The sequence below is a fragment of the Caenorhabditis remanei genome, chromosome II (genome assembly GCF_010183535.1).
Source record: "Caenorhabditis remanei strain PX506 chromosome II, whole genome shotgun sequence".
Lineage (NCBI taxonomy): Eukaryota > Metazoa > Nematoda > Chromadorea > Rhabditida > Rhabditidae > Caenorhabditis > Caenorhabditis remanei.
The window spans coordinates 13,144,903-13,172,258 of record NC_071329.1 but is presented as its reverse complement, the minus strand read 5'-3'; the positions used below and the strand labels follow the sequence as shown (position 1 = coordinate 13,172,258).

Below are 27,356 nucleotides of genomic sequence, written 5' to 3'. Positions count from 1 at the left end.
ATTAGAACAAAGAAGAATTATGGCGAAAACGGGAAGACTCATGAATTAGGCAATTTTAGTTTTAAAAATATAGCTGACTAGATTTCACTGGTTTCTGAAGTTTCTCTTAACGATGCTGTCTTTTTCTGCTCTTTTTCAGTAGCTGCTCGTCGAGCAATATCTGAAATGACCACTTCGACAGTCTCATCCATAGGATTATTGAAGTCGGCATTGAATTCATTTCGCATTATTGTTACTCGGAATCTGAAATTTCAGTTTTAAATTCGATTATTCTGTATTCAACTTACAGGGTAACAATATCAGCATGAGTGCATTCCATTGCTATATCCAATGGAGTCTTACTGTCAACATTTGCTAGATTATTGTCAGCTCCACGTTTCAACAATTGACAGACTTGTCTGGAATCAGAAATATCAGTTAAGTATACACTATGGCGATGACTCACAATGTGTGCCCCTCTTTGGCTGCCAGATGCAGTGGTGTATTCAGTTTTTCATCCAGCATATTGATTTTGGCTCCATTGAGCAATAAAAATTCAACTGCAGCAGTTTGTCCGCTTCTCGTGGCAATATGAAGTGCGGAAGTTCCATTATGAAGAGCCAGCAAATCGAATCCTTGTGCGTGGGCCTTCAGAAGAGCCAAAAGATCTCCGGATTCGCATGCTTCTTTAACTGATTCCCAATCTACAGTTTTTGCGTCTATTGAGTTTCCAACAACATCTAAATTCGTGTCGGAACCACAAGCAGAAAGGCGTTTCGATGCAGGAGAGACCGGAATAGATAGATCAGAAGACCATGGATCAGCATCCAATAATCCACTGTGTTGATCTGCATCCTGAACATCAGCATAAGAGGAACTTCTATTCACTCCATTTGTACTTCCTCCTATACTTGTCTTATGTTTCAAATGTTCTTGTCGATTTGTTGCAGTACTTCTGGCACGTGTATCTTCAGAAACTGCAAATCTTCGTTCTACATATTTCGCTTTTATCCATGCTTCTCGAGCCGGACGAGCAGATTTCTCGTTGATTGGTGGCGGAACAATACTTTCCGTGGGTGGAAGATGGGCAAGGAAAATGGCATTGACTTGACGATTTCCTAATGATAAGAGAACATCTCTCAACTCATTGTCAATTGAATCCATACACAACGATCGGACTTTTGATGTTTGAACTCCCAGGGAACGATGAGCTCCAGAGCATTCAATACATAATACAACTCCAAGATTTATGCTGACCCATTTTGGAGCTTTAGAATTACAATCTGCACACACTTCGTTTCCAGGAACACGACGGATTTGTTCAAAGGCAGTTGAAGAAGGGACATTAGATGCAGAGATAGTAGAAGCATTGAGAGAGGCATCTGGAAAATAAGTACCTGATAATTATATACTTTCAAGGGTAGAACTCACTTCCAGAAGTCGAAGCAGGATCTGATACAGATCTTCCTTTAGTGATGTCAAAATTATTAGAAGTTGGAGAAATCGCGTTGGCAGTTGTGACATTTCCACCTGATGACGATGAAGCTGCTTTGTTACGTGGACTTGTCGATTCAACATCCGGTGAATCTCCTTCATGAAGAGCTAGAATTGTTCGTTGCAAAGCACGCATCCAATCTTGACACAAAGATTCAGAATCAGCTTGAAGTAGATGAATTCGAGTGGGTGTGACCAATTCAAAGCATCCAACACGATCGATATTCGAGGGAGCAGGTCGGACGAGACAGATTCGAAGATTCTCTTCCATTACAGTTGATGGTTCAAGATCGGTGGAACGATGGGAATAGAGCTGAAATTTAAAAATTCAAGAGGGTCTTTAATCAGGAAAAGTTTCAAAATATACCTACCAATTGTTTATCTTTGATCTGAAACCAACGACGGTTCCAGGTTTTGAAGGCATTCGAAGATCTTTTGTAGAGGTATCCCTCCATCATTACATCAGCTTCGATTGGCATTCCAGATGGGTGTTGGAACATTTCCTGAAAATTTAGATTTTAGTGAGCACTGCATAGAAACTCGACGCGCTAAAACTACATGCAAAAAACTCAATTTACCATTAGTCTCGAATCAGAAAACGACTCGGAGAAACGACTTGAACACCCAATTGAATTATCCCATTCTAGTGAGTTTCCTCGCTTTTTTCCAGCTCTTTTGAGCGTATCATCTCGAGATGAATCACGTATCAATATACTTGTGATTTTGCCTTTCGTCCGTTTGGCTGCTCTTCTGACTAAACTTCGTTTTGACCCTGATTTCAATTCTTTTGCAATTTTAGAAGCATTTTCTTGTTCTAATGCAACTTTCTGTGAGCGAATCTGGGCTTTTTCTAATTCCATCTGAACTCTTCGTTCTCTTCTTTCTTCTTCCAACGACTCCATTCTCTGTTTTGCTTCAACACTGATCGTCACCGTTCTTGTGATAACTTTTGATGTTCTGATTCCAGATTTATCATCATGAGTTCTCACAAAAGTTGTTGAAGAATAAGATGATGGTTCATCTTCACAAGAAAAGAATGTGATGAGCTCAGTGACAGTATGATGCTGTGGAAGAGAGAATGTAGAAGAAGATGATGATGTCAATGACGTGGAAATAGACGATGTTGGCATTCTGCAGTAGTTCCACTATGAGGAGTGTATAAACGAAGGGAGGAAAGAACGGAAGTGAGAAGTGAGAAATTGTTTTTCTGCAGGATGTATATACAAAAAAGGTCACTAACTGGATGCTATTGATAAGATAACATTGCCTATTTTGCAGAAGTAAAAAATACTTGGTTTCGGGAGAGCTGGGTTCAAAATTTCGATATGAAATAACTAGAAAAAGTGAAAGAATACGTGTCAATCAAAAAAAAGTGCCTTCAATAAATTGACCGCATTAAATGTGTAATTAGCTGCTCAAACTAACGAAATTAACCACAATTAATAAGCTTATCGTTCTAAACTCTTCGAGAATTTCGCGAAACTTTGAACACTACGGAAATAATGAAATTTAGGGCAAAAGGAGAACTGATAGCGAGAATAAAGTTATTAACGAGGTGTGATTCATAGAGTGATAGCGACTGGGAAACCCGAAAAGGGAAAAGGGAAATGGGAGAAACGAGACAGTGTATCTGAATCTGGAACAAACTGGAAGAGAGGAGAGAAACCACGAGAAAATTAATCTCCAAGGATTATGTAAATTACTGTGCAAAACTAGCAATGGTCATGTGCTGTTGTGCTACCATAATTCAAAAATCAAAATGCACCTTTTTTGGGATGGCATATGTTTTTTTTTGGATAAGAAGAAGAAAAAGAGGAAAAGAAAACAAATGAAAACATCAAGTAAAGTGGGATGATTCATCAACATCATCCTCTCTATCTCACTCTCTTTTTTCTTTTTTCTCTCCTTGACAATCACACAGGTTGGAAAACTGAAGAGAGGAAAAAGAGAAACATGAAGAGAAAAGTTTTTTCGGATGAATGGTGGAAGCCATAAATGGGGAAAACGGACAGAACAGACACTCTGCATTTATGTATTTGTCGTTCTTTTTTTTTTCGTATTTTTTGTGATTCTCTTTACTTTTCATGGAAAGTTTCTAGGAGTGTTAGAGAGTAACTCCAAGTTGAATTCATATCACAAGGAGGTCGGATGACTTTTCATGAAACGGAAAGGAAAAGGAACGCCTTTTTATTTATTGTTTAGAAATGTGATACTTTCATAAACTCATGAAATCAGCTGAGGAAACAGAAATCAGAAGTCGGAAACCAGGAATACAATTCTGGGAAAGAGATGACGTCGGATGCATAGAGTACAATCGTATACGGTAATCCGGTGACTCTATGAGTAAGATTCGTCCAGGAAGATCCATCCGGGAGAGAACGTTAGTCTTGTAGGTAGAAGCGTTCTCGTGTTGTGTCCAATATGATACTTATATGTTTTGTTGTAGTAAACAGAGTGATTTGCAGCTTGATATTACAAATTTGTTTTTCTAGTTTCTCGAATGATGTCAGTAAACCAAACTGTTCACGGAAACGATTTTATATTGACAGTTTCTTGGTCTTGCGCACCAATCTCCACGACTTCCAACAACCTTGTCATCTTTATAGTTCCATTTTCGCGCTACAGTAATAAGAATCTCCAATCAACTCACTTTTGGTACCAACGAGTGCACATCCTGCATTTTCCTTTCAATCAATTTTGATTTCGCTGCAAATGTCTGAATTGTATCGGCGATTGCTCCGTTGTCAGCTGCTGTCCACTCGTCAAACGTGGCGTGTCCTTTTGAGAAGAATGCTGACGATTCGCGCACAAGAGTCCACAGCTGAAATGAGAAAGCTAATCGATAGGAGAGTTTTTGAGAGTAGATTTCATGGATTCAAATAAGAACAGTAGTGAGGATTTTCAATCGTTAAGTCTAGAATTGTAAGACCTTTTTCTCTATGAGACTTAGATTTCAGACGAACAGAGTCAAAACTAGGTTCTGTTCGAACTACCGTAGTACCGTGCGTAATTGAGACTAATTTATTATATGAAAAATAGGAAAATGCGTTGCACTCGAAAGATGTTATGACGATCGAGTAGCCGACAAAATATAGAAAAGGTTAGAAGATTGTAAATATTTTCCAGCAGCTGTGGAACATCTGTATCTGAGTCGTTGTATTCGCTCCGAATGAAATTTGTGAAATAAAAATCCTCATTATGAGAGTACAGTAGTTTTTTTTGTTGTTGTGTCCTATTCGTATCCTATTATCAATTCAAGTTTTTTTGGATCAACCTTACTTTTAGAGTTTCAGAAGCTTAATTGAATACGTCTCCTCTATCATTCTACTGGGGAAATTGAGGTGTTCGAAACTTGTGATTATTGAAATTCGATATTTTGTTTCCAAAAAAAGAAAAAAGAGAGCGAGCATTTCAAGGAGTGCGAGTCATCAAAAATGCTAGGTAAATAATAGAAAAAGGAGACGGCCTTTCGCAATTCGTATTCAGTTTTTTTCGTTTTTCCTTGGTTGGTCTTGAAAACTTTTTTCTTTCTCATCTGAAACTTCAACTGATTTTTGTTTTTTTTCTTTTCGGGTGAACGCCACAACATAGTGATAAATGAAACAATTTGCTCCCCATAGTAACACTAAATAATAGAACTTACAGCATCGAGTATCATGTGATCCTTGTGAGCATGAGCTATATTGATATTTGCCACGTAGTCGAGGGTAGTATGTACGAAACAAGTGCCGACCTGAAGAGACGAAGAATAAAAGGGTAAACTATTTTTCGGGTTTTTTTGTCTCTGCTGTCTTGGTTTTTGAAAATGAGAAAACTCTTCGGATTTGTTTGTCTAAACTTTAGTCAAGAGGTGTTCCGAGATTGAAGATTTTCTTTCGGTCTGCCTATTGAAACTAAGAAAAAGAGACGTATTTCCCTGATCCGGATAATCTCAAAAGACTCTGATCCTAACTCACTGCTGTCAATTTATTTCTCTCATCCGTCGCTTCTATCGGTTTTGATCTCGACATTCCTGCGTTTTTGACCAGTGCATCGTCCATTGATTGTGACATATTTTCGAAATGAGCACGAGATTCGGCAACTTTTGCGAGCTCGCTGAAAGAATAGTAGAAGATTGTTATAACTTTTGAATGAAAACTCACTTTTTAATGAAATTCGAGAGTTTTGTGTATATCACAACATTCGAGTGATCATAGTAAGTTCTGAACAGATTAACAGTGTGAGCATATGCTTCAGATAGCCCTTGAAATGTAGTTGCTGCCAGTGGATTCCCAGAGAAACTCTCATCGCATAGCTGATTCACCGATACGGTGAGCTTACTGAAATTGCATCTTGTGTATTTAATACTAACAATTTCGATGAAAACTCACTAAAAGGTGTTCACATAATTTTTGCTGAAATCAATCATGGCGGTGATGTGACGAAGCATCTCGTTGAGACGATTCTCTAGTCGATTGAAATATGCAGCATGTTGTGCAACTGTTGCACGAAATCTCGGTGAGTCCTGTAATCTTTACAGCATGAAGAACTAGACTTTAAAAAATTAAACACAAAAAAAATTACCTGAATCGCCTCAGCACAGTCGAGTTTTGGAGGTGATGCTGGCATTGCCATCCCATTGTTTGAAACCGTCATAAATCTGAAAATATTTATTTATGAAAGCGTATTTTTGGATATTATGAAGGTCAGAAAAATAACGGAAACATAACAATTTAAATGAGAAACTATTTACAGCGCGATGGAATTGGATGTGACTCATCATTATATTTTTGAGGTTGTGATCGCGACTCACCTTATTACTCATTTCCCGTAATTACAAGGTTATCGCATATTGAAAAAAGAAATGCAAAATACTCATAGAATATTCAACTGATGCTTGCAGTTCTTTAGTCACAAGAAACTCACGTGTTCGCATGAACAGGAAGTGAGAAAAAACGCGCGAAAGGTGCGACAGGTAGCCAGTTACAAACAGTTTAACCACTCCATAGACCACTCTACTGTTTTTATTTGTATGACATTTGAGCCTCATATTTATGTTGCACAACAACATTGACACGTGTTTGCTTATTGCTTATTGATGTGCTTCAACAACTAAAAAAACAGGTGATTCTTAGTATTAAAGTAACAGATTCTGTTTGAAAACCTCATTAGAAGAAAAGAGAAAAAATCCATATCAGTTTTTCACCACGTAACAAAAGCCAAAAAACAGAAAAACAGCCGGTTTGTATTGGATGCCGCTCCCTTTCCTCTCTTTCAATGATGATGATGAACAGGAAAAAGAAAAAGACGATGAGAGATAAGAGAAAATGAAGAGACGCAGACAGTTCGAGAAGAACAGCGACAACTTTTCGGACGGGTCATTGTGTATTGGAAGGAATCGAAAAGGAAGGATGGATGGTGGGTCGGAATTGGAGAAAAGAGCGAAGAAAAAGGGCAACAGAAACAGTGTCCTCTTCACTCTTTCTCCTATAAACATTCCCCTGCTTTTCTTTTTTTCTCTCTACTTTCATCGCTATTTGTTATGTTCCTCTTGCTCTGTCCGGCGGAGCTGCTGATGGAGCAGTAGAAGGAGAAAACGGAGTGACTGAGAAATAGCGAGCGCCTAATTTAATATTCTCGCCTTACTTCTTTGGTTGTTGTGAAAATTCTAGTACGAAAACCCAACTCAAAAACAATTCGGTTCACAACGATTTCATCTAATCACAAGAGGGACAAGGTAAATTCTAAATTATGATCGTTGGTAGATTGAGTATTGAAAATACAGAAGAATAGTGGGGACATTTGAAATCGGATTTCCTGATGTGTGTATATATGTTCAGAGTGCGTCGTATGTGGAGGGCAAAAATCGGACAGGCAAATGGAAGGAATAGTGACAGAAAAATTGGCTATGGAAATGTGATCTCAATGTGAGATAGAAATGGAATTACAATCAAGAAACATTCATTTAGATGGGTCCACGACGTCTTTTTGGGATAGATGATGATGGAGTCTGTTCAGCTTCCTCTTCACTTATCTCTCGAATCAATGGACCTCCGATACGGTGTGATGTGGATGAGCGGGAACTGAAAATCAAATATAATTCGAAATTCATCTGATTGGCTGATGCAAACACATGCTACAGTATAACACCAATTTTATCAATTTCTCTAATCTATACTTTCTATCTGTTAACCGATTAGAAATAGGTCACCATAACTCAACATCAATTCGAGAAGAAGTTTGATTGATATGATTCTTGAAACGTCAAGCGTTCAAATTTCAGAAAAGCGCAATCAAGATAAGCGAATTCCTCGAATACTTTTCGAGAAGAATCAGGTCAATCAATTTTTTTTGTTGAATGATACATACTGAGATGTTTCTTCCTCCTCAGGCAAAGTGACAATTGGGGCGCCACGACTCGTTGTTCGGTCTTCTGTTCTTCGTGTGCCTGGTGACCTTCTGCTAGTGTTTCCATCATCTATTTCTCTCAAATTGCTGCGCGAGCTTCCCCCGTATCCTTGTCGCACCCGAGATGAGAATTCACGATCGAATGCTTCGGCATTGGCTATAAAATATTGATAAAACTTGGATAATTTTTTAATGGATTTTTTAACAATAATTTTTCGTCCCCGATAAAACGCAATCGGAATTCAGAAATCAAGAATTCGGAGTGATTGAGAATAGAACGAGATTTTTGATTTTTGAAAAGGTGATTCGAAAAAATATTAAGGGGAAGACAGCTGGCTGACAATTGACCAGATAATCTGAAGAGGAGACGGCAAAGAAAAATACGAACCACACCCACGGAATTTTTTGAAAAAGATGAAACTTTCTAACTTCAAAGTGAGAATAATTGGAATTGAAAACTAAGATGGAAGGCTTACCCTCATCTAAATTCACAAATCTCTGTTGTTTTCGAACATTTCCTTCACGATCCCGTTTTTTGTCGATGTAGTGCGAACGATCGCCAATCGAATGCCCGATCGACATCGATGACTCTCCATTCTTCTCGACGCGTCTGCAAACAAATGAATAATGATTCGGAACGAAGAGAGTGACACCTTACCGTTTCGTTTCAGTAACATCTCCATGTCTTCTGACTGTCTGTTGTTCGACACGTGGTTTACCATCTGGTCCAATAGTCATCACACTCGAGCTCATGTACACATTGGATCCTTGTCCTGGTGGTGGCATCATCATTCCCTTCAATTTCCCAAAATTATCTCTGACATATTTGAAATTAAGAGAGCAACTTACCATTCCTCCCAATAATCCTCCGAATGGTGCGAAAGGATTCGCTTCTAGTTCCTGACGTCTTCGGCTAGGAGGTTGACCACTTCCATCGGTAATTGCTCCAAATGGATGCCCCATTCCACCCATAATTCCACCGAATGGATTACCAAATGGTCCTCCCATCATTCCGAATCCACCCATTCCCATATTTCGAAGCATACCTCCTGTCATCATATTCATATCGTTCATCATTTGTTGATGCATTTGTCTGAAATCATTCATATTGATCCAGTTAGAATACAATCAACTTACCCAAAACTGTTCATCGCGCCCATTGGAAAGTCATCATCGCCGTTGAACATTTTGTATTTTGCTATTGGTAAAGAAGAAATAAATTATTTGGGTCGAGTAGACGAGAAGAAAACCTGAAAATCAAATAAAATTACCAAACTTTTTGAAAAATGATTCACTTTTTATAGGAATAGATGTATGTCAATGTTATCAGTTATAGATGGCAAAAAGTAAAAAAGAAAAGTTTTGAAGAAAGGAAAATTCAAAAAAAGATGGCAGAGACGTCCGAATATAAACAATGATAAGAAAAAGTCATCAGAACGCATAATAATGTATACAAAACTAAAGACAGTTTCAGAAAATACAAAGTTTTTCTTCTCTATTATCTTTAGAAAGCAACTATTAAAAAAAACATTTTTTGGACCCGCTACACTGCACACCAATGAAAGGAGCTGAATGCGAAAGAAAATCAATTTTCATATTTTAATGTCAATAACTAATGAAACCACGCGTGAATTCGATTCTAGACATAAAGCATATGACTAAGTGATTGAAATATCAGAGTCGTAAAGTTTTTATTCAAGAGATTAAATCGGAAACGAATTGTTTTGAATCAGAATTTTAAGGTTTTTCAGGAAATGCTTTCAGGAAGAGAACGAAGTGTAAACCTATGAAAAAGAGAAAGTGTGTCTCCCTCATTTCAAAGTATCATAAAAACTTCGGAATGTGAAAGAAACTCATATGAATTTCTCTTTTTCCTGACGTTCAGGGCGGAAAAAGTCGATAATCCGCTTTACCTCAAAATTTCACTCTATGCTTTTTCTCGGAAGAGTATTTAAAAACACCTAAGATGCACGACAGGCACAATTTATCTTATAAAATTAAAAAATATATCTTTTCAGAAATCACAAGGCTTTCCTTATCCATTTTTAGCCTTCTAAAAACAATAACACATCAAAAACTAAAAAGTAACACTGAAAACAACAGCAGAAATGTTGGTGTGTGCGAAAGAAACGACCGCCTTTCGGACAGCTGAATGCAACGAGAGATTACACGAGACATTGTGAGATAGAGATGCAGAGAGAAATCGAACAGAAAATGAGGGCAGTAAACGCAGAGAAAAAAGGTGTGAGGGTGGGCGCTTCGAGAATGTTCCAGTTGTTGTGGTGAGCAAAGAGAATGAGCAGAAAGGAAGGTAAATAATTCAAACTGTTCGTCTACCTGAGACCTGCTAAGATATTCAATCACGACTTTTGAGACAGTTAAACTCAATAACTCCGAGGAACAAATGGAAAAGGTGTCTATTGTAAAAATGTGGTTTTATTCACAATCAGATCATAAAGTTATCTCGCAATTAATAGTCACCGTTAAAAATAAAACATTCAAATTTGATAAAATATATAAAAATGGGTAAGGATGAGTGGATCAAATATAACCCAATGGGATCGCGCCGGTTTTTGGTCGCACCGGTTTCAGATACACGTCGATTGGTCTCTCAAATCCTTTCGACTTGGCAGTTGCCACACCAAGTTTCTCGACAGATTCGTAGCCAACAGTCTCGATTAGCCACATTTCGAAATCCTCGGGTTTGAACTCAATCTTGGAGTAGTTTGCTTTGAGTTCCTCGTTCATTTTGGCACGCTTCCGATACGTTTCAAATGCTTGTGGTTCGATGATGAAGCGACCACCTGAAAAAGAATATATAATTAATGTTCCTAAGTGCTGGACTCAAATGTTTGTTTTGAATTGACACGATCTGTCATTTGAAACAAACAGAGAAAGAAGAAACATATATCTTACCGGGATGAAGCTGCGCATAAGCTCGCTTGAAGAATCTCATCAGTCCATTGTCTCCCCAATTCAAGTGAATCCATTTTGTAATAGAAAGGGCGAGAATCACATCAAACTCTGGTTGAATCATGTCAAGCATCTCGTCGCTTTCCAACACGTAGTTCTCCTTTTTGAACCAAACATTGTCAGGAAACTTAGTTGAGAATGGTCGCGGTTCTTCAGTTCGTTGAGAAATCGTTCCGAATTGAACACCGAATGACACCGGAAACTTCCCAGCAACAGCCGTCTCATGATCGCAATAATGCCGAATGTTCTTCCGTGCCACGCCAATAAGATGTTCGTCGATATCAATACCAAGAATTCGTCGGGGCGAAAAATCCTTTGCAATGGATAATGTGAGAAATCCAACATTGCATCCTAAAAAAAACTACTATTGTTTCGAAGAATAAATAACAAAAATCAACATACCAATATCCAGAATTGACTTATGTTCGAACCAAGCCTTATCGAAAGCAGATAGACGTTTGTCAGTTTCTCCAGGATTCAAGCGGATTCCATAATATCTATCGAAGTTTCCATAACGATATTTGCGGTTGAAATATTCATTTTTGTTCTTACGGAATTCCGAGGCTTCCTTCTCTTCTTTGGTAGGCTGATGCTCACGTCGAGGCTCTTTCTTTGGCGAACCATGTCGATTTTTCTGAAATTTCTTAAAACGAAATAGTAAGGGGAGATAAAATGGATATACTGAATAAAATGAATTGAATTAAATGGGACAAAACTTACCTTCACAGGAGATTTTTTAGGGGAATCTGTCTCCTCTTCCTCTGCTTTTTCCTGTTTTTTCTCCTTCTTTTTGGTTTTTCGACGTTTTGGCTGAGGAACTGTTGCAGGCTCCGGATCCAAAAGACCCAAACGTCTTTTCTCTTCCTCCGGATTATCGAGCAATTCAATCGCAAGGTTCAGAGGATCGGTTTTTGAACCTCCCGGCGCGAAAGTGTCTTTATAAAAGCGCTTTCGGCCTCGAAAACCGCCTCTTCGATAACCAGACATTCTAAAAACAATATTTTAAGTAATTAGGATAAAAATATGATGAAATAAAGGTTTTTGAGTAAGAAAGTGGATTAAAAATTCTGTTTCGAAAAAGCCTCTGAAATCGCGGAATTTTTATTTTCAAATTCTTCCGTAGAGCGCGATTGCTTATAATTTACGCGGAAGTTCAAATTCAGTTTTCATCAAAATTTATTTGGCGAAACGCGAAACTTGCATATTGTATCTAATATAAACTGGAGATATATTTAATTAGTTCAGGAAATATCATTTTTAGAGAGAAAGTACAAAAACATTCGGTTTGATAAATATCAGTTATTTTTATGTACATTTCAGAAATTGTGACATTTTTCGAAACGTGACATTATCTGGAAATACAGTAACCGAGTGATAGGGTCAATTAAAAATTAATCTGATTGGAAATTCAGTGGGAGGAGTTATTGTTCTATTTACGACCGTCTTCGGATCATCGTCAGCTAAGAGGCCTTCCAAAGGTAAGAGTCTTTTGACTTGGAGGTTTCTGAAATCTCTGAAAATTGTAGAAAGAAGGAACAAAAATGACAGCGACAATGGATGTCGATAACTTGATGAGCCGTCTGCTCAACGTCGGAATGTCTGGTGGACGATTGACAACTTCTGTCAACGAACAAGAACTTCAAACATGTTGTGCCATTGCCAAATCGGTATTCGCTTCTCAAGCGTCACTTCTCGAAGTGGAACCGCCCATCATCGTATGTGGAGATATTCATGGACAATACTCGGATCTTCTTCGTATTTTCGATAAGAATGGATTCCCACCAGATGTGAATTTCTTGTTTCTCGGAGACTATGTAGACCGTGGACGTCAGAATATTGAGACAATTTGTCTCATGTTCTCTTTCAAAATCAAGTAATTTATAGAGAATTCTCAAGAAAACCGTTTTTTTTCAATTTCAGATACCCGGAAAACTTCTTCATGCTCCGTGGAAATCACGAGTGTCCAGCAATAAATCGTGTTTATGGATTCTATGAAGAATGCAATCGTCGCTACAAATCGACGCGTCTCTGGTCCCAATTCCAGGATACATTCAATTGGATGCCTCTATGTGGTCTCATTGGTTCTCGTATTCTCTGTATGCACGGCGGTCTTTCTCCACATCTTCAATCTCTTGATCAACTTCGTCAACTTCCACGTCCACAAGATCCACCAAATCCATCGATTGGAATTGATTTGCTTTGGGCTGATCCTGATCAATGGGTTAAAGGATGGCAAGCGAATACACGTGGAGTATCCTATGTCTTTGGACAAGATGTTGTCACTGATTTGTGCATGAAACTTGATTTAGATCTAGTTGCACGTGCTCATCAAGTTGTTCAGGATGGTTATGAGTTCTTTGCTTCCAAGAAGATGGTTACTATCTTCTCGGCTCCTCATTACTGTGGACAATTTGATAACTCTGCTGCTACTATGAAGGTATAATCTGATAACGAAGCTATAAAATACACGAATTTCTTATTCAGGTCGATGAGAACATGGTCTGCACATTCGTCATGTACAAACCAACTCCAAAAGCTCTTCGTAAAGGATAGATCCTCAAAAAAGCTCAAAGATATCGCCGCCAAACTTAGCTGACATTCAATAAACTTTTTTATTAGACTTTTTGTTACACATGAATGAATCAAATTTACATACAAATAATTATCACAGATCTGAAATAGCACCGTTGCGAATCAATCCTCAGAACTTGAACTCGTGTCGAGTCCAACAATTGGGCAATATTGGTCATCTGCGGTGTCGGAATATCTATTCTCAATCACTAAACACGCTGTTTTTCGATGTTTGCTATGTCGATAACCATATAGAAAATAGGAGATCATAGCTGAAATTATTGGAATCAATTGGAGATTTCAAATTTCAAATTCTGAAACTTACAAGTGAAGAAAATAACTGTCAAATGGATCAAAGTTCTAGTTGGGACACTTCCAAAGAATGATACCAATAGAAGAAATAGAGAGAATAGGGAAGCAGTTGGGAACAGTGTCACTTTTGATTCTTTTCTGAAATTAATGAGAATGAAGAATTCTGAACTGATATAAAAGAATCTGAACTGATAGAAAAACCACTGCACATAACTGACCCACTGCACACAGTTGTGGGTCTTCTTATGAGTACTCAGTTGTTCTATCGATTTCTGTATATTCCTTCTCAGGCAACTCGATATTAATCTAATTCAAGTAAATTTAGAGACTAACGCGGCCCAGTTAGATTGACGCACAGTCTAATTAGTCTTCGATTTCGTCTAATCCAACTAACATACAATCTAAATAGACTTGCCTGTCTAATTAGACTTTAAAAACAAGGAAATCTAACTAGATTGTATTTAGATTTCTATTGTGTCTAATTAGACTTTGGTTGTCTAATTAGACAAGCATCGAGTTGCCTGAGTTTTTTCTTATTTTCTGTTCAATTTTTGATTTAAACAACTTTTATCAAATTAGTTTAACATTGAGGGAGCATGTTGTACTTTTTGAATTTAATATTTCCTAAAAATTTGTACTTTCCCATGGAACCTCTTCTTCTCGTGTTGGACAACTCTGCGTCCTCACTTGAACACTCATTTGTTTTATTGATTTTTGTTTTTATTTCGTTGATTGATTTCGAACCCTTCTCGACTATTTCATTTTCCAGAAGAATGAAATTTCTCCGTTTTCCATGGCTAGTGCAAGATTGTATTCAGAAGTTTATGGAACCCACAGAGTTACTTTTCCTATCTTTTTGTTCATTGAGATGTCGGAATCTCGTTTCACAAATGCATCACACTCCAACTTACTCAGTGTTCGGTTTGGAAGAACCCGGAAAAATGAGTTATGCGTTAGTTGAAGATCTCAAAAGAAACGATACAACTATGCTAACTTGGACTTGGAAAAGTCAAATTGGGGGCAGAGTGCGAGAAGAACGGAGTTGGTTGAAATCGAAAGATATTGATTTTCCTTGCAAGTGAGTTATTTCATATAATAACTTTACAGTGTTTTATTATTGTACTAATCTTGTATATTATCAGGTCTCATAAGTGTATTTTCAGAATCATTTTCGAGCCTGACTCGACTGCATTATTATGGTGTCATACAGAGAATCAAGCATCTCGGAAAAGATTTGCAACTGCACTTCATTCCCATATGTGTGAAGTATTCCGAGTTGAACCAGAAATGCAATTCAAATTGTTTTTGGATTATATGGATGAACTTCCGTATACGAATACGGTTAGAGATGTTGCTCTGTTTGACACATCTGTAAATTCAAACGTGGTTGATGAATTCTTGGAAAGATTTCAAGTAACTCGAGTACTTTTCTCTAAAACCATGAGAGCAAACAACCCATTGAAAAATTCAAACAGACTTAATAATCTGAATAACTTATTTTTTTGCTCAGCCCCCTGGCTCAATGGTTCAAAACTGCTTCGATGGAATTTTGAAAATTTGGTAGTTTACGATACCGGACTCATGGAACACGATTTAATAAATTTTGTGAACGTTTGGTTGAATGGAAACAATACAAAACTACAAACATTTATTCAATTAGGCATTGCACGTCTCAATAATGTCGCAGTTGTGGATCACTTTGAATTGGAACCATGGAACCCAGAAGTAGACCAACTTGAGTATAAATTGCCGTAAGTCAGAGTTTGTGTAAATTTGGTTCTGAAACTTTAAAATCCAATCGTGGATTCTGTTTTTTACATATTGTTTTGCAGAGTACGCGATTATTGTGAATATCTACTCGCAGAATTGAATGAAACAACAATGGAAAGAACTGGAGTTCTGGTGCGGCAAAGCGATGGATTGCGTGCAGTACTTCGAGCTTCAATTAGATTTTTTCATTTTCACGTATTGCATGATTAGCATTTTCTGTAAATCTCTTCTGTATGCTTTTTTTCTGTATGTTTCGTCAAATTGATATAATCGAAATTGCTTTATTTTTCTGAGTTCATTATTCTCTTTCAGTTCATACTGTTTCTACCCAATTCATTTTAAGGCGAAAGGTCAATTCAGATTTTTCATATTATAAATTATAACTTATAATGTATGTACTTCGAGCTTCAACTAAACATTTTCATTTTCACGTATTGCATGTTTAGCTTTTTTCTGTAAATCTATTTTCCGTAAGTTCTTTTTCTGTATATTTCATCGAAGTTTATGTAATCAAAATTGTGTTCTTTGTTTTTTTAAATGGAATTTTTCTATGAATTAATTTTCCATGAATATTTTGAAAACATAAATTCATCATAAAATGTTATTTTATTATCCTGTTTTATTCTGCCAATAGACTTCATGGAAGTTCACTAAAATACTGTTCTTCTATTCCATCTTCCCAAAAAAGAAAACAATAACATAAAAAGTAATGAAACGTTACATAAGGGAAATGAGTAGTGGACAGGCGAGGTCACTTCAGATCAACAACAATGGGAACAATTAATGTTCCCGTCTCTGTGAGAAAATAATGAACGTGTTTGATCTGAAAGATGCAAGATGTCGCATCCCTGACTCTGTGGAGACAGGGATTTGATTGGCTGTTGAGGCCCGCACCGTCGCACCAATAGAAAGCGGATTTAGTGGGAAAGTTCCATAGAATTCTCGAAGTAGACGAGATTGTGCATCGATAGATTGTGGTTTCCTTCTTTATTGTAGACATCCGTCTTCCTTCCCTCTATAAGTCGTTCCTAATATGATGGGGGCCGCGCCGTATCCCTCTTTCTTCTTCTTCAGCAGTATGGAGGGGGTTTCTTCGAACGTTGACTCAGCAGCACAATAAATTAGAAATTGAGCTATTTTGCAAGCTTCTCTTCAAAGGTCGCACTGATAGTGAGTCATTACTGTGGACAATTTGATAACTCTGCTGCCAATATTTATGAGATGATAACCTCATTACGAATCTGTAAAAAATACTATTTCTTATTCAGGTTAATGAGAACATGGTCTGCACATTCGTCATGTACAAACCAACTTCAAAAGCTCTTCGTAAAGGATAGATCCACAAAAAAGCTCAAAGATATTGTCGCCAAACTTAGCTGACATTCAATAAACTTTTTTATTAGACTTTTTGTTACACATGAATGAATCAAATTTACATACAAATAATTATCACAGATCTGAAATATTTAGCTCCGTTGCGAATCAATCTTCAGAACTTGAACTCGTGTCGAGTCCAACAATTGGACAATATTGGTCATCTGCGGTGTCGGAATATCTATTCTCAATCACTAAACACGCTGTTTTTCGATGTTTGCTATGTCGATAACCATATAGAAAATAGGAGATCATAGCTGAAATTATTGGAATCAATTGGAGATTTCAAATTTCAAATTCTGAAACTTACAAGTGAAGAAAATAACTGTCAAATGGATCAAAGTTCTAGTTGGGACACTTCCAAAGAATGATACCAATAGAAGAAATAGAGAGAATAGGGAAGCAGTTGGGAACAGTGTCACTTTTGATTCTTTTCTGAAATTAATGAGAATAAAAAAATCATTTAATCCCTGAAATCACTTACTTGTATAGATAATCATTAGTTTGTAACCGATTGATATTCACTGTGAATACTAGAATAATAACGACAAATCCAGCACTCAAAAGCCAACAAGTTGTAGTTGGCATCGCGAAATTTCTCAAAAAAGTGGAAAATGCTGCTGTCATGAAACAGAATACGAATAGAAGACGTTGAGATTTATGATAATTTGTGAAGCTGACATCTGGAGATGGAGGACGAGGAGCTGATGAAGAGAAGGTGGAAAAGAATGGTAATTCTGGTTCTTCATTCGCGAAAAGATGAACTTCTTGAGAGTTGTAGTCTGAAAAATGTTGGTTTTTTTTGTTTTGGTTTTTCAGTTTTTTTCACCATCGTCGTTATCAGCTCCACATTGCTCGGCCACACAGTTATGAGCATGCTTCTTTGATTTCTTAGTCGTTTTCTGACTTTGATCCATCGAGTGATATTGAGAGACTGATTTGGCAAGAACTGGTTGACGTTCCTCATTCTCATTCTCGAATTGCTCCTGGAAGAAGAACATTGATTCTCATATATTTTGTATTCTTACTAACTTTTTCCAATCTCCTCTGCAGCCTTTCCGTCTCCATTTTAGTTGCTTTCATGTACAAGAAAGCAGTAGTATCAAATGTGGAATGACTGACTTCTGACTCATCGTCATCTCCTTTTTTGACTCTTTGCACAGCAATCGATGAAACTGAATCATCTATCGAAACTCCATCATCAATATGAACCCGAGTTCTCTTTTTTCCAATTGATTTATAACTTGATGTCTCTTCAGGAATACCTATTTGCTCCGGATAATAATGTTGAATATAAACAAGAAGAATCTGAAAATGAGAACAGTTTCAATTGATAGATGAAAGGGAATTTCATTACCGTAATAACCATTTTAACTGGAGCCATAAAGATGACAAAATTCAGAAGCAGTGTCTTCTGAATCATTGAACACAAAGCAACCAGAACTGTGCAGAGAAGCACCGCAAAGTAGGGACTTTTGGTAGAAGTGTCACGAGCATATGGGATCAAACGATCTGAAAAAGGTTTCATTTCCAGTTTGAGATTTCATTTTATACAGTAATTACCATGACAAAGAGCTGCAATGACACGTGTCGCTGGAAGAAATGATGCAAGGACTCCACCGGATAGTGCGCAAACTGAGCAGACGGAAAGCATGTATCTGGAATATTTAGATAATCAGGGAGAATGGGAAATTCTAACTCAACTAACTCAATCTTTTAGATTAGAAAAGGAAAGAAGCAGAAACTTAGATGCCAGAATATCAAAAAAGAAAAAAAAGAAGCAAAAAAGGAAAATTGAGAAGCAAGAGCGTGAAAACGAACCGCATTCGAATAAAACCCTGTTCGTAGTAGGATCTGAATGCGGATGATGAAATGGGTGATGACGTGGCAGAATCTGTGGAAATCATCGGAAACCGACGAACCCAGTACCTTGCGGAGGATCTGTGTGGGAATAAGAAAAAGTGAATGAGAAAATTTGAGTGATTTCGAAAAGAAACACTTGTGACATGCGGGATTCAGTCGAAAGGTGTTATGGGTTTTAGTGTGAAGAAAGATGTTCATGCATTCAATTTTTGAAAAGGCACTTTTTAAAATTGTGGTTTATCGCAAGATACGTTCGTCTAATTCAATTGAAAATTGCTAGTTTTGGGACAGATTGTGCAAAATTTGTTCAACATGCATTATTCAATTTTGTAAAATACGTTTTTTTCAGTTTTCCTCCCAGAATCTGATTCCATACGGCACCCATAAAAAGGTAAAAATCAATCGAACTCACTTTGCAGCAGGAATATTGATAACTGAAAACACTTCCGGAATCATGATTCCTTCACTTAGAGCTGTCACGTTCGTGGATAAACTGAAATCTTTTTTGAAATCTGTTTTGATTTGATACACTATTTTACCTGAATGTGATGGATAAAACAAAGAAAATTGTGGTCAGTACCAGCACAAGAAAGGATAAAACTCCAGAAATTCGTTTTCTTGGATTCTTAGTCTCTTCCAGAAGACACGAGGTGCTTTCTATTCCAGTATAACAGGCACAAAGAGCACAAATCGCATAGAGAACCTGTAATTATTTTAGTAGTCTCCCAACAGTTTCTGTTGATTTCTCACCCCCTGATACCCAAAATGGAAGAATTCTGCTTTGATCCAGTTCTCTGGATCCGAGTGGAAGAATGCAACCATTGTACACGAAGCAGCAATCAAGAGAGTGACGGCTAGAAGAGATACACATATAGTTCCAACAACACGGAGAGAGCAAAGTAGAAGACAGAGAGTGATGAGAGCAGAGAGAACTGTGAGAAGATCAATTTGTGGAGAGAGGATTGAAGAGTCTTCGGAGAATACATCGAATGTTAGGGACTTGGCTGGAAGCCCACGGAATAGAAGATTCTGGAAAACGATTTGGATTGAAAAATTACAGAAACAATCTAGTTTCAGAATCTGAAAACTGAAATAACTCACAAAATGATCCGCCCATGCTTTACAAAAGAGTCCCGCTTGTGCCACGTAGTCAACCAAACTGATCCAAGCGATAACGAATGCTGGAAGTTCTCCAACAACTGCGTACGCGAAATGATATTGGACACAGTTTTTGGGCATCGTACATGATAATTCGGATAGATGAGCAGCTGGAAAAGAAGATACAGTACCGCTCAAAAGTTTATCAACTTTGCCAGTTTTCAGTGGAAAATGACCAATTTTGACAGTGTATTTTGGTGTCACCTAATTGTTCGACAAATTTTATTTTGTATGGGTTGGATAGAGCAAGAATAGGACATTATTTTTGTAGTTGACCATTTTTTTGTCGAGACATTATCTTCAAAGTTACAGGTTATCAAAGTGAAAAGCTCCAAAATTTCGTTAAAAAGCACTGAAATTAGTCGGTTTGAGGGATAAGTTACTTTGATTACCTGTAACTTTCTTGGTATTTGTTCCTATAAAAAAAATGGTCAACTACAAAAATCATGTGCTATATTTGTTCTGTTCAACCCATATAAAATACAATTTATCGGACAATCAGGTGACACCGAAATACACTGTCAAATTTGGTCATTTTTCATTGAAAACAGCCAAAATTGATAATCTTTTGAGCGGTACTGTAAGTTAAGCTGAAGTCAAAACCCGAAACTTACATGTGAAGAAAATGATCAAAAAAGCAAAAATGAGAGCAAGAACTGTACTCGGACCGGCAACTTGAGTCAATGAGAAGGGAAGAATGATGAATAACATCATAGAAATCGATTTGATCCCAGCTAGAGCAACCATTAATGGAATTCCAAGGCGACGAGCCCATTCAGAATGACGAAGGAACTGTTCATCTACCCGACGTGTTCGGAGCATTCTACGTAGTATTGACATGCTGGAATATTGAAAGAAATTAGAGTATGGAGTATAGAAGAATAACAAAAGACAGAAATTTACAAGTTAGAAGACAAGAAAAATAAAAGGATAGATTTTATTTGATCAATCCAGATGAAACCTCTTCTTGTTTTCCTTTTTTCGAAGTAATGCATTCTCCAATAATTCATCTATATCAAAAGCTCAAAAATTCTCTAATTTTTCGTATTTTTGTCAAGCGCCTCCCTCTTATATTTTTCCGTGAAGTGGGATGTAATTCGATCCTTCTTCCACTCCTCCCCCTTCTTTTTTGCTACTAAATTTTTGAGAAGTCGTCGAGAAAAAAGGAACACAGGAGCCAAGAAGAAACCACTTTAGTTTGTTAGAGCCATTTTTTCATTCAGGAGGACACCATAGGACGTTCCATCTTTTTTTTCCCTTTTTGCGGTCGAAAATTGGCGGTCTCGGGGTATTATATAGCTACTATTAAAAAGGGTGAAAGAGGAGAAAGAGGCAGTTTTATGGGAACTCGGATAAGAATTGCTCTTTTTGGGATGGAGAGGCAATAAGGAGAGGAATAACGATTCAGAATTGGGATTTGGAGATTCTGAAGACGGTGGAAATGATATAGATTCCAATATTGAAACGATGTTGGATTAGACTTTAAAGAGAGTGTAAGTTGAATAAAGCTACAAGGAAACTCCAATTTTCGCTCTACCTAGCAAAGAAAATGGAAGATTTCTGACACTCAGCCACTCTGTGATGCATTGCTACAGTACCCTTGTGTACTGAAAACTTCCAAACATCAGTACAAAAAACAACGCATTGATTTTGCGAGTGTAGAAAACAAAAGAGCAAAACATGAAAATTGTGGAGCAATCTTGAGACATTGACAAAACGGACCAAATGGCAGAAAATTCGAAATCCTTGGGGACCGTATCATCAAAAGTGACATGTGTTTGTTCTTCTTTTTTGGAAGTTGTTCGTGAAAAAAGAATTGAAAGAGCCAGAAGGAGAGAAAGAGAAAATATTCGATGTATCCAATAGAGACACTTGATTTCTGGTTGTTGTCTCGTGGCATTCAGGAGTCTCTAGCTTCGATTTGTATCGTGTAAATGTACAAAGTGATATATGAATTTATGGGGGGAATTGAAGCGATTTCTGATATTCTGAGAGAAAGAGTTGAATCATAGAACTGAGTAACAATGTAAATATTTGAAATCTGAAAAAAAGTTTTTATTCCAGTATATGTAGTTTTAACGGTTTTCATCTCAAAACCAAGAATCTAGCAAACAGAATTTAAGAAAGCTGGATCAGTCTTCAAATCGGATGAAATATCTCAAAAAATCTATTCATAATAAAAACCATCTTCTCAAAACTCGTGAGCCGCTTCTTTTTCTTTTTCTTCTCAACGAAAATCTCGAGTTCAACAAATCCCTGAGAAAAGCTGTAAATTCAATTTGAAAGTGACTCGGATTTTCGTTGAAAAAGTGAGAAAAGAAAGAGAAACAACTCTTCTAAGGGACACTTCACTTTTTTCTTCACTTTGAATGGAATAGTGAGAAATGACTTCTTTTTCGAAAATTCTTCTTCTTCTTTCTACTCCAGAGAAGAAATTTGCATAATCTACTGCTTTTTTCTCGCTTCAAAAAAGCAAGAGTACAATTCTTTGTAAAAAGAATAAAAAACAAAAAGAAAGAGTTAAAAATAAGAAGTTAAAGAAGTAGAAGAAGAACAAAAAAGACTAAATAGATTGACGTCAATCAGTGATATACAAAAGAGAAAAGAAATGAGAAAGAAAAAGAGCTGCGCGGATAGAAGAAAGTGAGTCAGAAAAATAAGAAGAATAAGAGAAAAAGAAGGTGTGATATAATATAATCTTGTGGGAATTTCTTTACTCGTGGAAAAAACAATTTAACTTTTGATTTTCAGTAATTCCCAGTAACTTTTTTTAGTGAATGATTGGAATTCAAGTGACATTTGAAGTGACACAAGAGTCCAATAAGTCTAAGAAATCAAAGCGAACGTGTAGGAGTTTGAGAGGGGGTTATTAAAGTGTTCAGAGCTGAAATTGATGGTTTTAGAAGTGAAAAAGAAGACGTCAACGGGGAATTTGAACTCTGAAATTGAAGAATGGTATTGGAAAATGGATACAAGGGAATTCAGAAATCTTTGTTTCACTTTGTTGTCCCATTTTTCTTTTTAAAGATTCTTTTTGAAAAAGTGAAGAGCCACACAATATTGCGTGACGGAAAAAAGACAAAAGTTGATCAAGTAGAGAGAAAGAAGAAGACAACCTACAATTTCAGAAGACACATGTCTTCTGATTCACTAAGAGAAGTCTCTATTTGATACAATAATAGCTATAATTTTAGACGAAAAGAGAACGAACTCTGATTCTACAGAATTCAGAAATCAGGTGAGAACATCAGGAACATCTTTATTTGGACAGACACATAGAACAAGGACAAGAGAGAGAGAAAAATAAGATGAAGACATGGGTACGGACGGAAGTGGTGCCCTCCCTCCCCCTCACGTCTTCTGGAGAAATCGAATCAGACACTCTTCTCTCTCTCTCTCTCTCTCTATCTCTTATTTTTTCTCTCTGAAAAAGGATTCTTTCTTCGGTTTTCGGTGTGATACTTGATCCAATTTTTGAGTAGTCACTTCTCAAAAGAAAGTATCCAGTGCATTTCTGAGAAATAAGAAACCAAAAAAAGAGAAAGAGAAAAGAAAACTTGAATGAAAATGTGCTTGTTTGCTTGATTGCCGTCTGATAATTGCATTGACTTTTTCCCTTTTTCTTCCAGTTTTCGTCCATTTATTTGTTGTCTCCATCCTGGATTTGGTAGACCAATTGTAATCAAATACTGGAAAGAGTTCAAGCGTACTGATCAGATAGGCACCGATCAGAATCAAAGTGTCTGGAATGGTATCCGTTGTTCACTTCGGTCAGATGGTTGAAAAAATGTTGTTGCAGAGCTATTTGTAAAAAAAAGTATTGTCAAGAGAGTTGACTTTCTAGTCAAAATTCCGTAAAAACTGGATTATAACGGCACCTCATCCATACTCAAAATTCACCACTAGTATTCTCCGGATATTTGCATGATTCTTATTAAATTTGGCGTGATTATAATAGTATTTATAGTAGCAAACAAAACATCCAGAAAAGTTTTTTAGTGAAATTTAAAAAATCTTAAGAACCCAAAAACTTATCTGGAAGTCAGTTGAAAAATATAATGGCATGCCGTTATATGTAATTCAGTTTTTACGGTTGATCAAGTAATTCACTTCTCCCTAAATTTCTAAAGATGGTAATTCCTCAGTTAATGAGAATCAAGATGGTCCAAACATTGAACACTCATAAAGCACTGTATCTCGAACGTAATAGCTTTCCTACCGTAACCCGAAAAGAAGAAGCTCGATATAGTTTTCCAGAATCCTAATTAAAACATACGGACGTCGGACTATAATGTCAATGTCAGGTCAAAATTGGAAGTCTTTGATTGAGGTTATTAATGATCAATGTCAATTTAATAATAATTTCAGAATCCCATCACCCACGTCCGAGAGCTCAAAATAGTTTTTTCTTCCGTTCGTTCTCAGTGTGAACATAATTCTAAATTCTGAATCTCCGATGACTCATATATTCAAAGAACTCTCGATTTCCAGTTCCCGGATTCAGAACTTCGATCTCTTCGTGAGATTCTGAAAAAATTTTTGAAGAGTCTTCCAGTATGCTGTAATTAAAAATCTCAAGGGAAACGCACTAATTGTCAACTTCCTCTCCCAGAGTTCCGATTCTCTTTTCTATTTTTCCTCATCTGATTCTATTCAAATTGTCTTCAAGATTCCAGAAGACGTCAAAAAAGAAGCGGAGACGTCAGTGTCAATCAAAAGCATCGTGTCTCCAGAGGAGGACAATTGGATCAACGATCGGCGGAAGGAAAAGAAGAAAAACGGATATTTTTGCATTTTTTGCGTGTTTCTTCTCGAACAAATTGGGATTTGGATACAGAAGAAAAGAAAAGGAAAAAGAGTATTTGATAGGAAAGAAAGACGAAAAAAAAACAACAAATTCGAGAAGTCTCTGGAGAGAAAAAAGAAGCGGAGAAGCCCTTCCTTTTCTTTTACATTCACAGCTTCTCATATTTTCTCACATTTTTTCTCCACTAATATTATATTGATTCTTTTGAATTAATTCAAACGAGAATGACCACTTTTCTGAGATTTGCTCTTGTTTCTATGCTGGTTTTGGGAATTCTAGGTAAGCGATCGGATTCGAAGCATGAAACATCTCGCTTTCTTCTCTCGAACACACAATCACAGAGTTTCGTATAAAAAACCGGAACTGACCTATATCTCATATTTGACTTATATGTAGAACACCGGGAACAATACAAAATCAGATGTACAGTACCGGCCAAAAATATATACAAATTCGTCTTTTTCAGTTGAAAATGACCAACTTTGAGAGGGTGTAACGGTATGGCTGAATGTCCCACAAAGTAAATTATGTATAAACCATACAGAACAACGGTAGAGCTTTATTTTGTAGTTGACAACTTTATTGTACGGACACTCCCTAGAGAGTTACATATCGACAAAGTAATTTCTCCCTCAAATCGCCCCATTTCAATGCAAAATAATGCGATTTTTGAGCTGTCCTCTTAAAATGACCATAACTCTCTAGAGAGTGTCCGTGCAATAAAGTTGTCAACTACAAAAATAAAGCTCTACCGTTGTTCTGTATGGTTTATACATAATTTACTTTGTGGGACATTCAGCCATACCGTAACACCCTCTCAAAGTTGGTCATTTTCAACTGAAAAAGGCCAAATTGTTTATCTAACTGCACGGTACTTTGCTAGAAAAAAGGTTTCTGATCCCTGATAGTTCTGATTCAGGAAAAATGAGACTTCAAAATCGAAATGTTTGCAAGTTTCGAATTGTAAGCATCTGACTTGAAATTTCAACTCAAGGAATCTCAGAAACATAAACAGATTTTATGAACCTTCATGATATTTATTTTTCAGCTGAAATCCGCATTCCTCTCTTCGGCGGTTCAATCACAATTCGCAACAATTCTAATGGAAGTTATACTGTTGAAACTGAAAAAGTTAGTAACTGAGAATGCAGACCTCCCAAATATTATTTTTTTTTAATTTCAGAAATCTCCGACAAAAGCTGAAAAGTATGCAAGCTTCACTCTTCGAAATGGTACTGTAGAAAATTTCGGTGAGTTGAGAAATTAACAAAAATTTTGAAAATTTGGATAGATTTCAGAATTTTTGACCAATTCCACGTCGCCTGAATCAAATGAACCAACAACTGAAGCACCGGAAAAGAAGGAATCAATGAGGAAACGTCCATCACAACAGAGACCGAAATCTGATGTTCTGAATGCGTTACTTTCAATGTTTGGCAGATTTTGAATTTGCTTTCTCGTGATTTCTAATAAATTTATATTGCTTTCCTTAATTAAAAAACAATAATCTACAATAATTTATAAAAAGAATAACTTTTTGCACAGCTCTCAGTTGAGATCAAATTTCACCAGTCCATATCCAAGTAAGATTTCAAAAACTTCTCGTGAATCTCCGTGAAGATCATATCACAATGGCGGATTTCGTAGCGAAGCATCTGAAAAAATGTTCTAATTGTTCCAATCATAAGGATACACATACATCACGTTCATCATCAACTTCAGATTTCATCCCCTTCAATTTGTGAAATTCTCCACAAATTTTCTCAATCAAATCGAATTTCGAAGTGATGAGATGAATGAGTTCTCCTTCCAGAACACAACGATGACCCAATGGAATTTTTCGCTCGCAATGCTCCTCCCAAATCTCCATTCCTTGACAACTTTTATCCAGTAATTCAGTGAGAATCTCGAATCGATCTTCTTCAAGACTTCGATCTTCTCTTGGAAGAGCCCAAAGCATTCGTTCCATTCGTTTGACACGTCTTTCGAATTCCACGAATCGACGAGCCAAGTCAGGAAGATATTTACGAGCGATTGAGTCAGGAATCTTCAATTTTTCAAGATCAGACTCAGCTAAAACCTGAAATCCAACCTCTTTCATATTCTTGTAAACCGTCTTCGCATCCTTTCTCTTCAATTCTTCGTAGAATTCTGGATCAGTTCCCTCAACAGGTTTATCCAATTCCAATTCACGAACCAAATCATGAAGTGGAAAATCAACAGCTTCTGGAACGCCTTCTGGTGGTGGAGCACGTTTTGCGATCTCCTCATCCAACAGCTTTTGTTCTTCATCCGACAGAGGTGGAATTATTGAATACTTCTGGAAACTTCTTTGTTTCGACTTGAATATAGACAAACCAATCTGATGTCTTACCCCATCCTTGATATCCTTATCAATTTGTTCAGCTCTTTTCAAAATCTCATCCTTATTCAAATCAAGATTCTCGAGCTTCTCGATTACGACACTCTCCATGGTTTCCGTCATTGGAACTGATACTAATATGGTAATCTTTTTGGATTCTCGACGTTTCTTTCGCTGTCCTCATTCAGAATTACGGAATTTGTTAAAAGTTCACGGAAATAATCGTATTTGAATTCCCTCCAATGGCTAATTGTAAAAGCGAGAGAGTAATGGAATAAGGAGACGCAGCGTAGAGTAAGTGCGCTC

General features: G+C 36.9%; 9 protein-coding genes across 9 annotated transcripts; 3 read left to right on the top strand and 6 right to left on the bottom strand.

Moving 5' to 3' along the window:
* Nucleotides 1-77: 77 nt before the first annotated feature.
* GCK72_006590 (uncharacterized protein) lies at nucleotides 78-2,603 on the bottom strand (the record flags this gene model as incomplete). Its single annotated transcript, XM_003113724.2, has 6 exons — nucleotides 78-243; nucleotides 288-398; nucleotides 446-1,361; nucleotides 1,411-1,786; nucleotides 1,845-1,976; nucleotides 2,052-2,603. The coding sequence occupies 6 exons, from the start codon at nucleotides 2,601-2,603 to the stop codon at nucleotides 78-80; spliced, it is 2,253 nt and encodes a 750-aa protein (XP_003113772.2).
* Nucleotides 2,604-4,114: 1,511 nt separating this feature from the next.
* On the bottom strand, nucleotides 4,115-6,108 carry GCK72_006589 (uncharacterized protein; the record flags this gene model as incomplete). Its single annotated transcript, XM_053725692.1, has 6 exons — nucleotides 4,115-4,294; nucleotides 5,117-5,206; nucleotides 5,430-5,568; nucleotides 5,616-5,792; nucleotides 5,844-5,977; nucleotides 6,037-6,108. The coding sequence occupies 6 exons, from the start codon at nucleotides 6,106-6,108 to the stop codon at nucleotides 4,115-4,117; spliced, it is 792 nt and encodes a 263-aa protein (XP_053589886.1).
* Nucleotides 6,109-7,417: 1,309 nt separating this feature from the next.
* On the bottom strand, nucleotides 7,418-9,047 carry GCK72_006588 (uncharacterized protein; the record flags this gene model as incomplete). Its single annotated transcript, XM_003113817.1, has 6 exons — nucleotides 7,418-7,535; nucleotides 7,822-8,017; nucleotides 8,337-8,470; nucleotides 8,519-8,655; nucleotides 8,710-8,953; nucleotides 8,998-9,047. 6 exons carry the CDS (start codon nucleotides 9,045-9,047, stop codon nucleotides 7,418-7,420), a joined length of 879 nt encoding a protein of 292 aa, XP_003113865.1.
* Nucleotides 9,048-10,401: 1,354 nt separating this feature from the next.
* Nucleotides 10,402-11,820, bottom strand: GCK72_006587 (uncharacterized protein; the record flags this gene model as incomplete). The annotated part of the gene is made up of 4 exons (XM_003113556.2): nucleotides 10,402-10,664; nucleotides 10,777-11,184; nucleotides 11,236-11,467; nucleotides 11,554-11,820. 4 exons carry the CDS (start codon nucleotides 11,818-11,820, stop codon nucleotides 10,402-10,404), a joined length of 1,170 nt encoding a protein of 389 aa, XP_003113604.1.
* A 554-nt stretch (nucleotides 11,821-12,374) lies between these two features.
* Nucleotides 12,375-13,386, top strand: GCK72_006586 (uncharacterized protein; the record flags this gene model as incomplete). Its single annotated transcript, XM_003113462.2, has 3 exons — nucleotides 12,375-12,706; nucleotides 12,754-13,270; nucleotides 13,318-13,386. 3 exons carry the CDS (start codon nucleotides 12,375-12,377, stop codon nucleotides 13,384-13,386), a joined length of 918 nt encoding a protein of 305 aa, XP_003113510.2.
* Nucleotides 13,387-14,606: 1,220 nt separating this feature from the next.
* On the top strand, nucleotides 14,607-15,696 carry GCK72_006585 (uncharacterized protein; the record flags this gene model as incomplete). The annotated part of the gene is made up of 3 exons (XM_053725691.1): nucleotides 14,607-14,794; nucleotides 14,880-15,467; nucleotides 15,549-15,696. 3 exons carry the CDS (start codon nucleotides 14,607-14,609, stop codon nucleotides 15,694-15,696), a joined length of 924 nt encoding a protein of 307 aa, XP_053589885.1.
* A 1,272-nt stretch (nucleotides 15,697-16,968) lies between these two features.
* GCK72_006584 (uncharacterized protein) lies at nucleotides 16,969-20,721 on the bottom strand (the record flags this gene model as incomplete). Its single annotated transcript, XM_003113803.2, has 12 exons — nucleotides 16,969-17,117; nucleotides 17,171-17,295; nucleotides 17,345-17,642; nucleotides 17,690-17,846; nucleotides 17,893-18,168; nucleotides 18,218-18,372; nucleotides 18,424-18,518; nucleotides 19,136-19,216; nucleotides 19,263-19,426; nucleotides 19,474-19,752; nucleotides 19,825-19,991; nucleotides 20,496-20,721. 12 exons carry the CDS (start codon nucleotides 20,719-20,721, stop codon nucleotides 16,969-16,971), a joined length of 2,172 nt encoding a protein of 723 aa, XP_003113851.2.
* A 4,224-nt stretch (nucleotides 20,722-24,945) lies between these two features.
* GCK72_006583 (uncharacterized protein) lies at nucleotides 24,946-26,135 on the top strand (the record flags this gene model as incomplete). The annotated part of the gene is made up of 4 exons (XM_003113552.2): nucleotides 24,946-24,967; nucleotides 25,737-25,819; nucleotides 25,872-25,938; nucleotides 25,987-26,135. 4 exons carry the CDS (start codon nucleotides 24,946-24,948, stop codon nucleotides 26,133-26,135), a joined length of 321 nt encoding a protein of 106 aa, XP_003113600.2.
* Nucleotides 26,136-26,253: 118 nt separating this feature from the next.
* Nucleotides 26,254-27,173, bottom strand: GCK72_006582 (uncharacterized protein; the record flags this gene model as incomplete). Its single annotated transcript, XM_003113848.2, has 3 exons — nucleotides 26,254-26,343; nucleotides 26,388-27,008; nucleotides 27,063-27,173. The coding sequence occupies 3 exons, from the start codon at nucleotides 27,171-27,173 to the stop codon at nucleotides 26,254-26,256; spliced, it is 822 nt and encodes a 273-aa protein (XP_003113896.2).
* Between the last annotated feature and the right edge of the window lie 183 nt (nucleotides 27,174-27,356).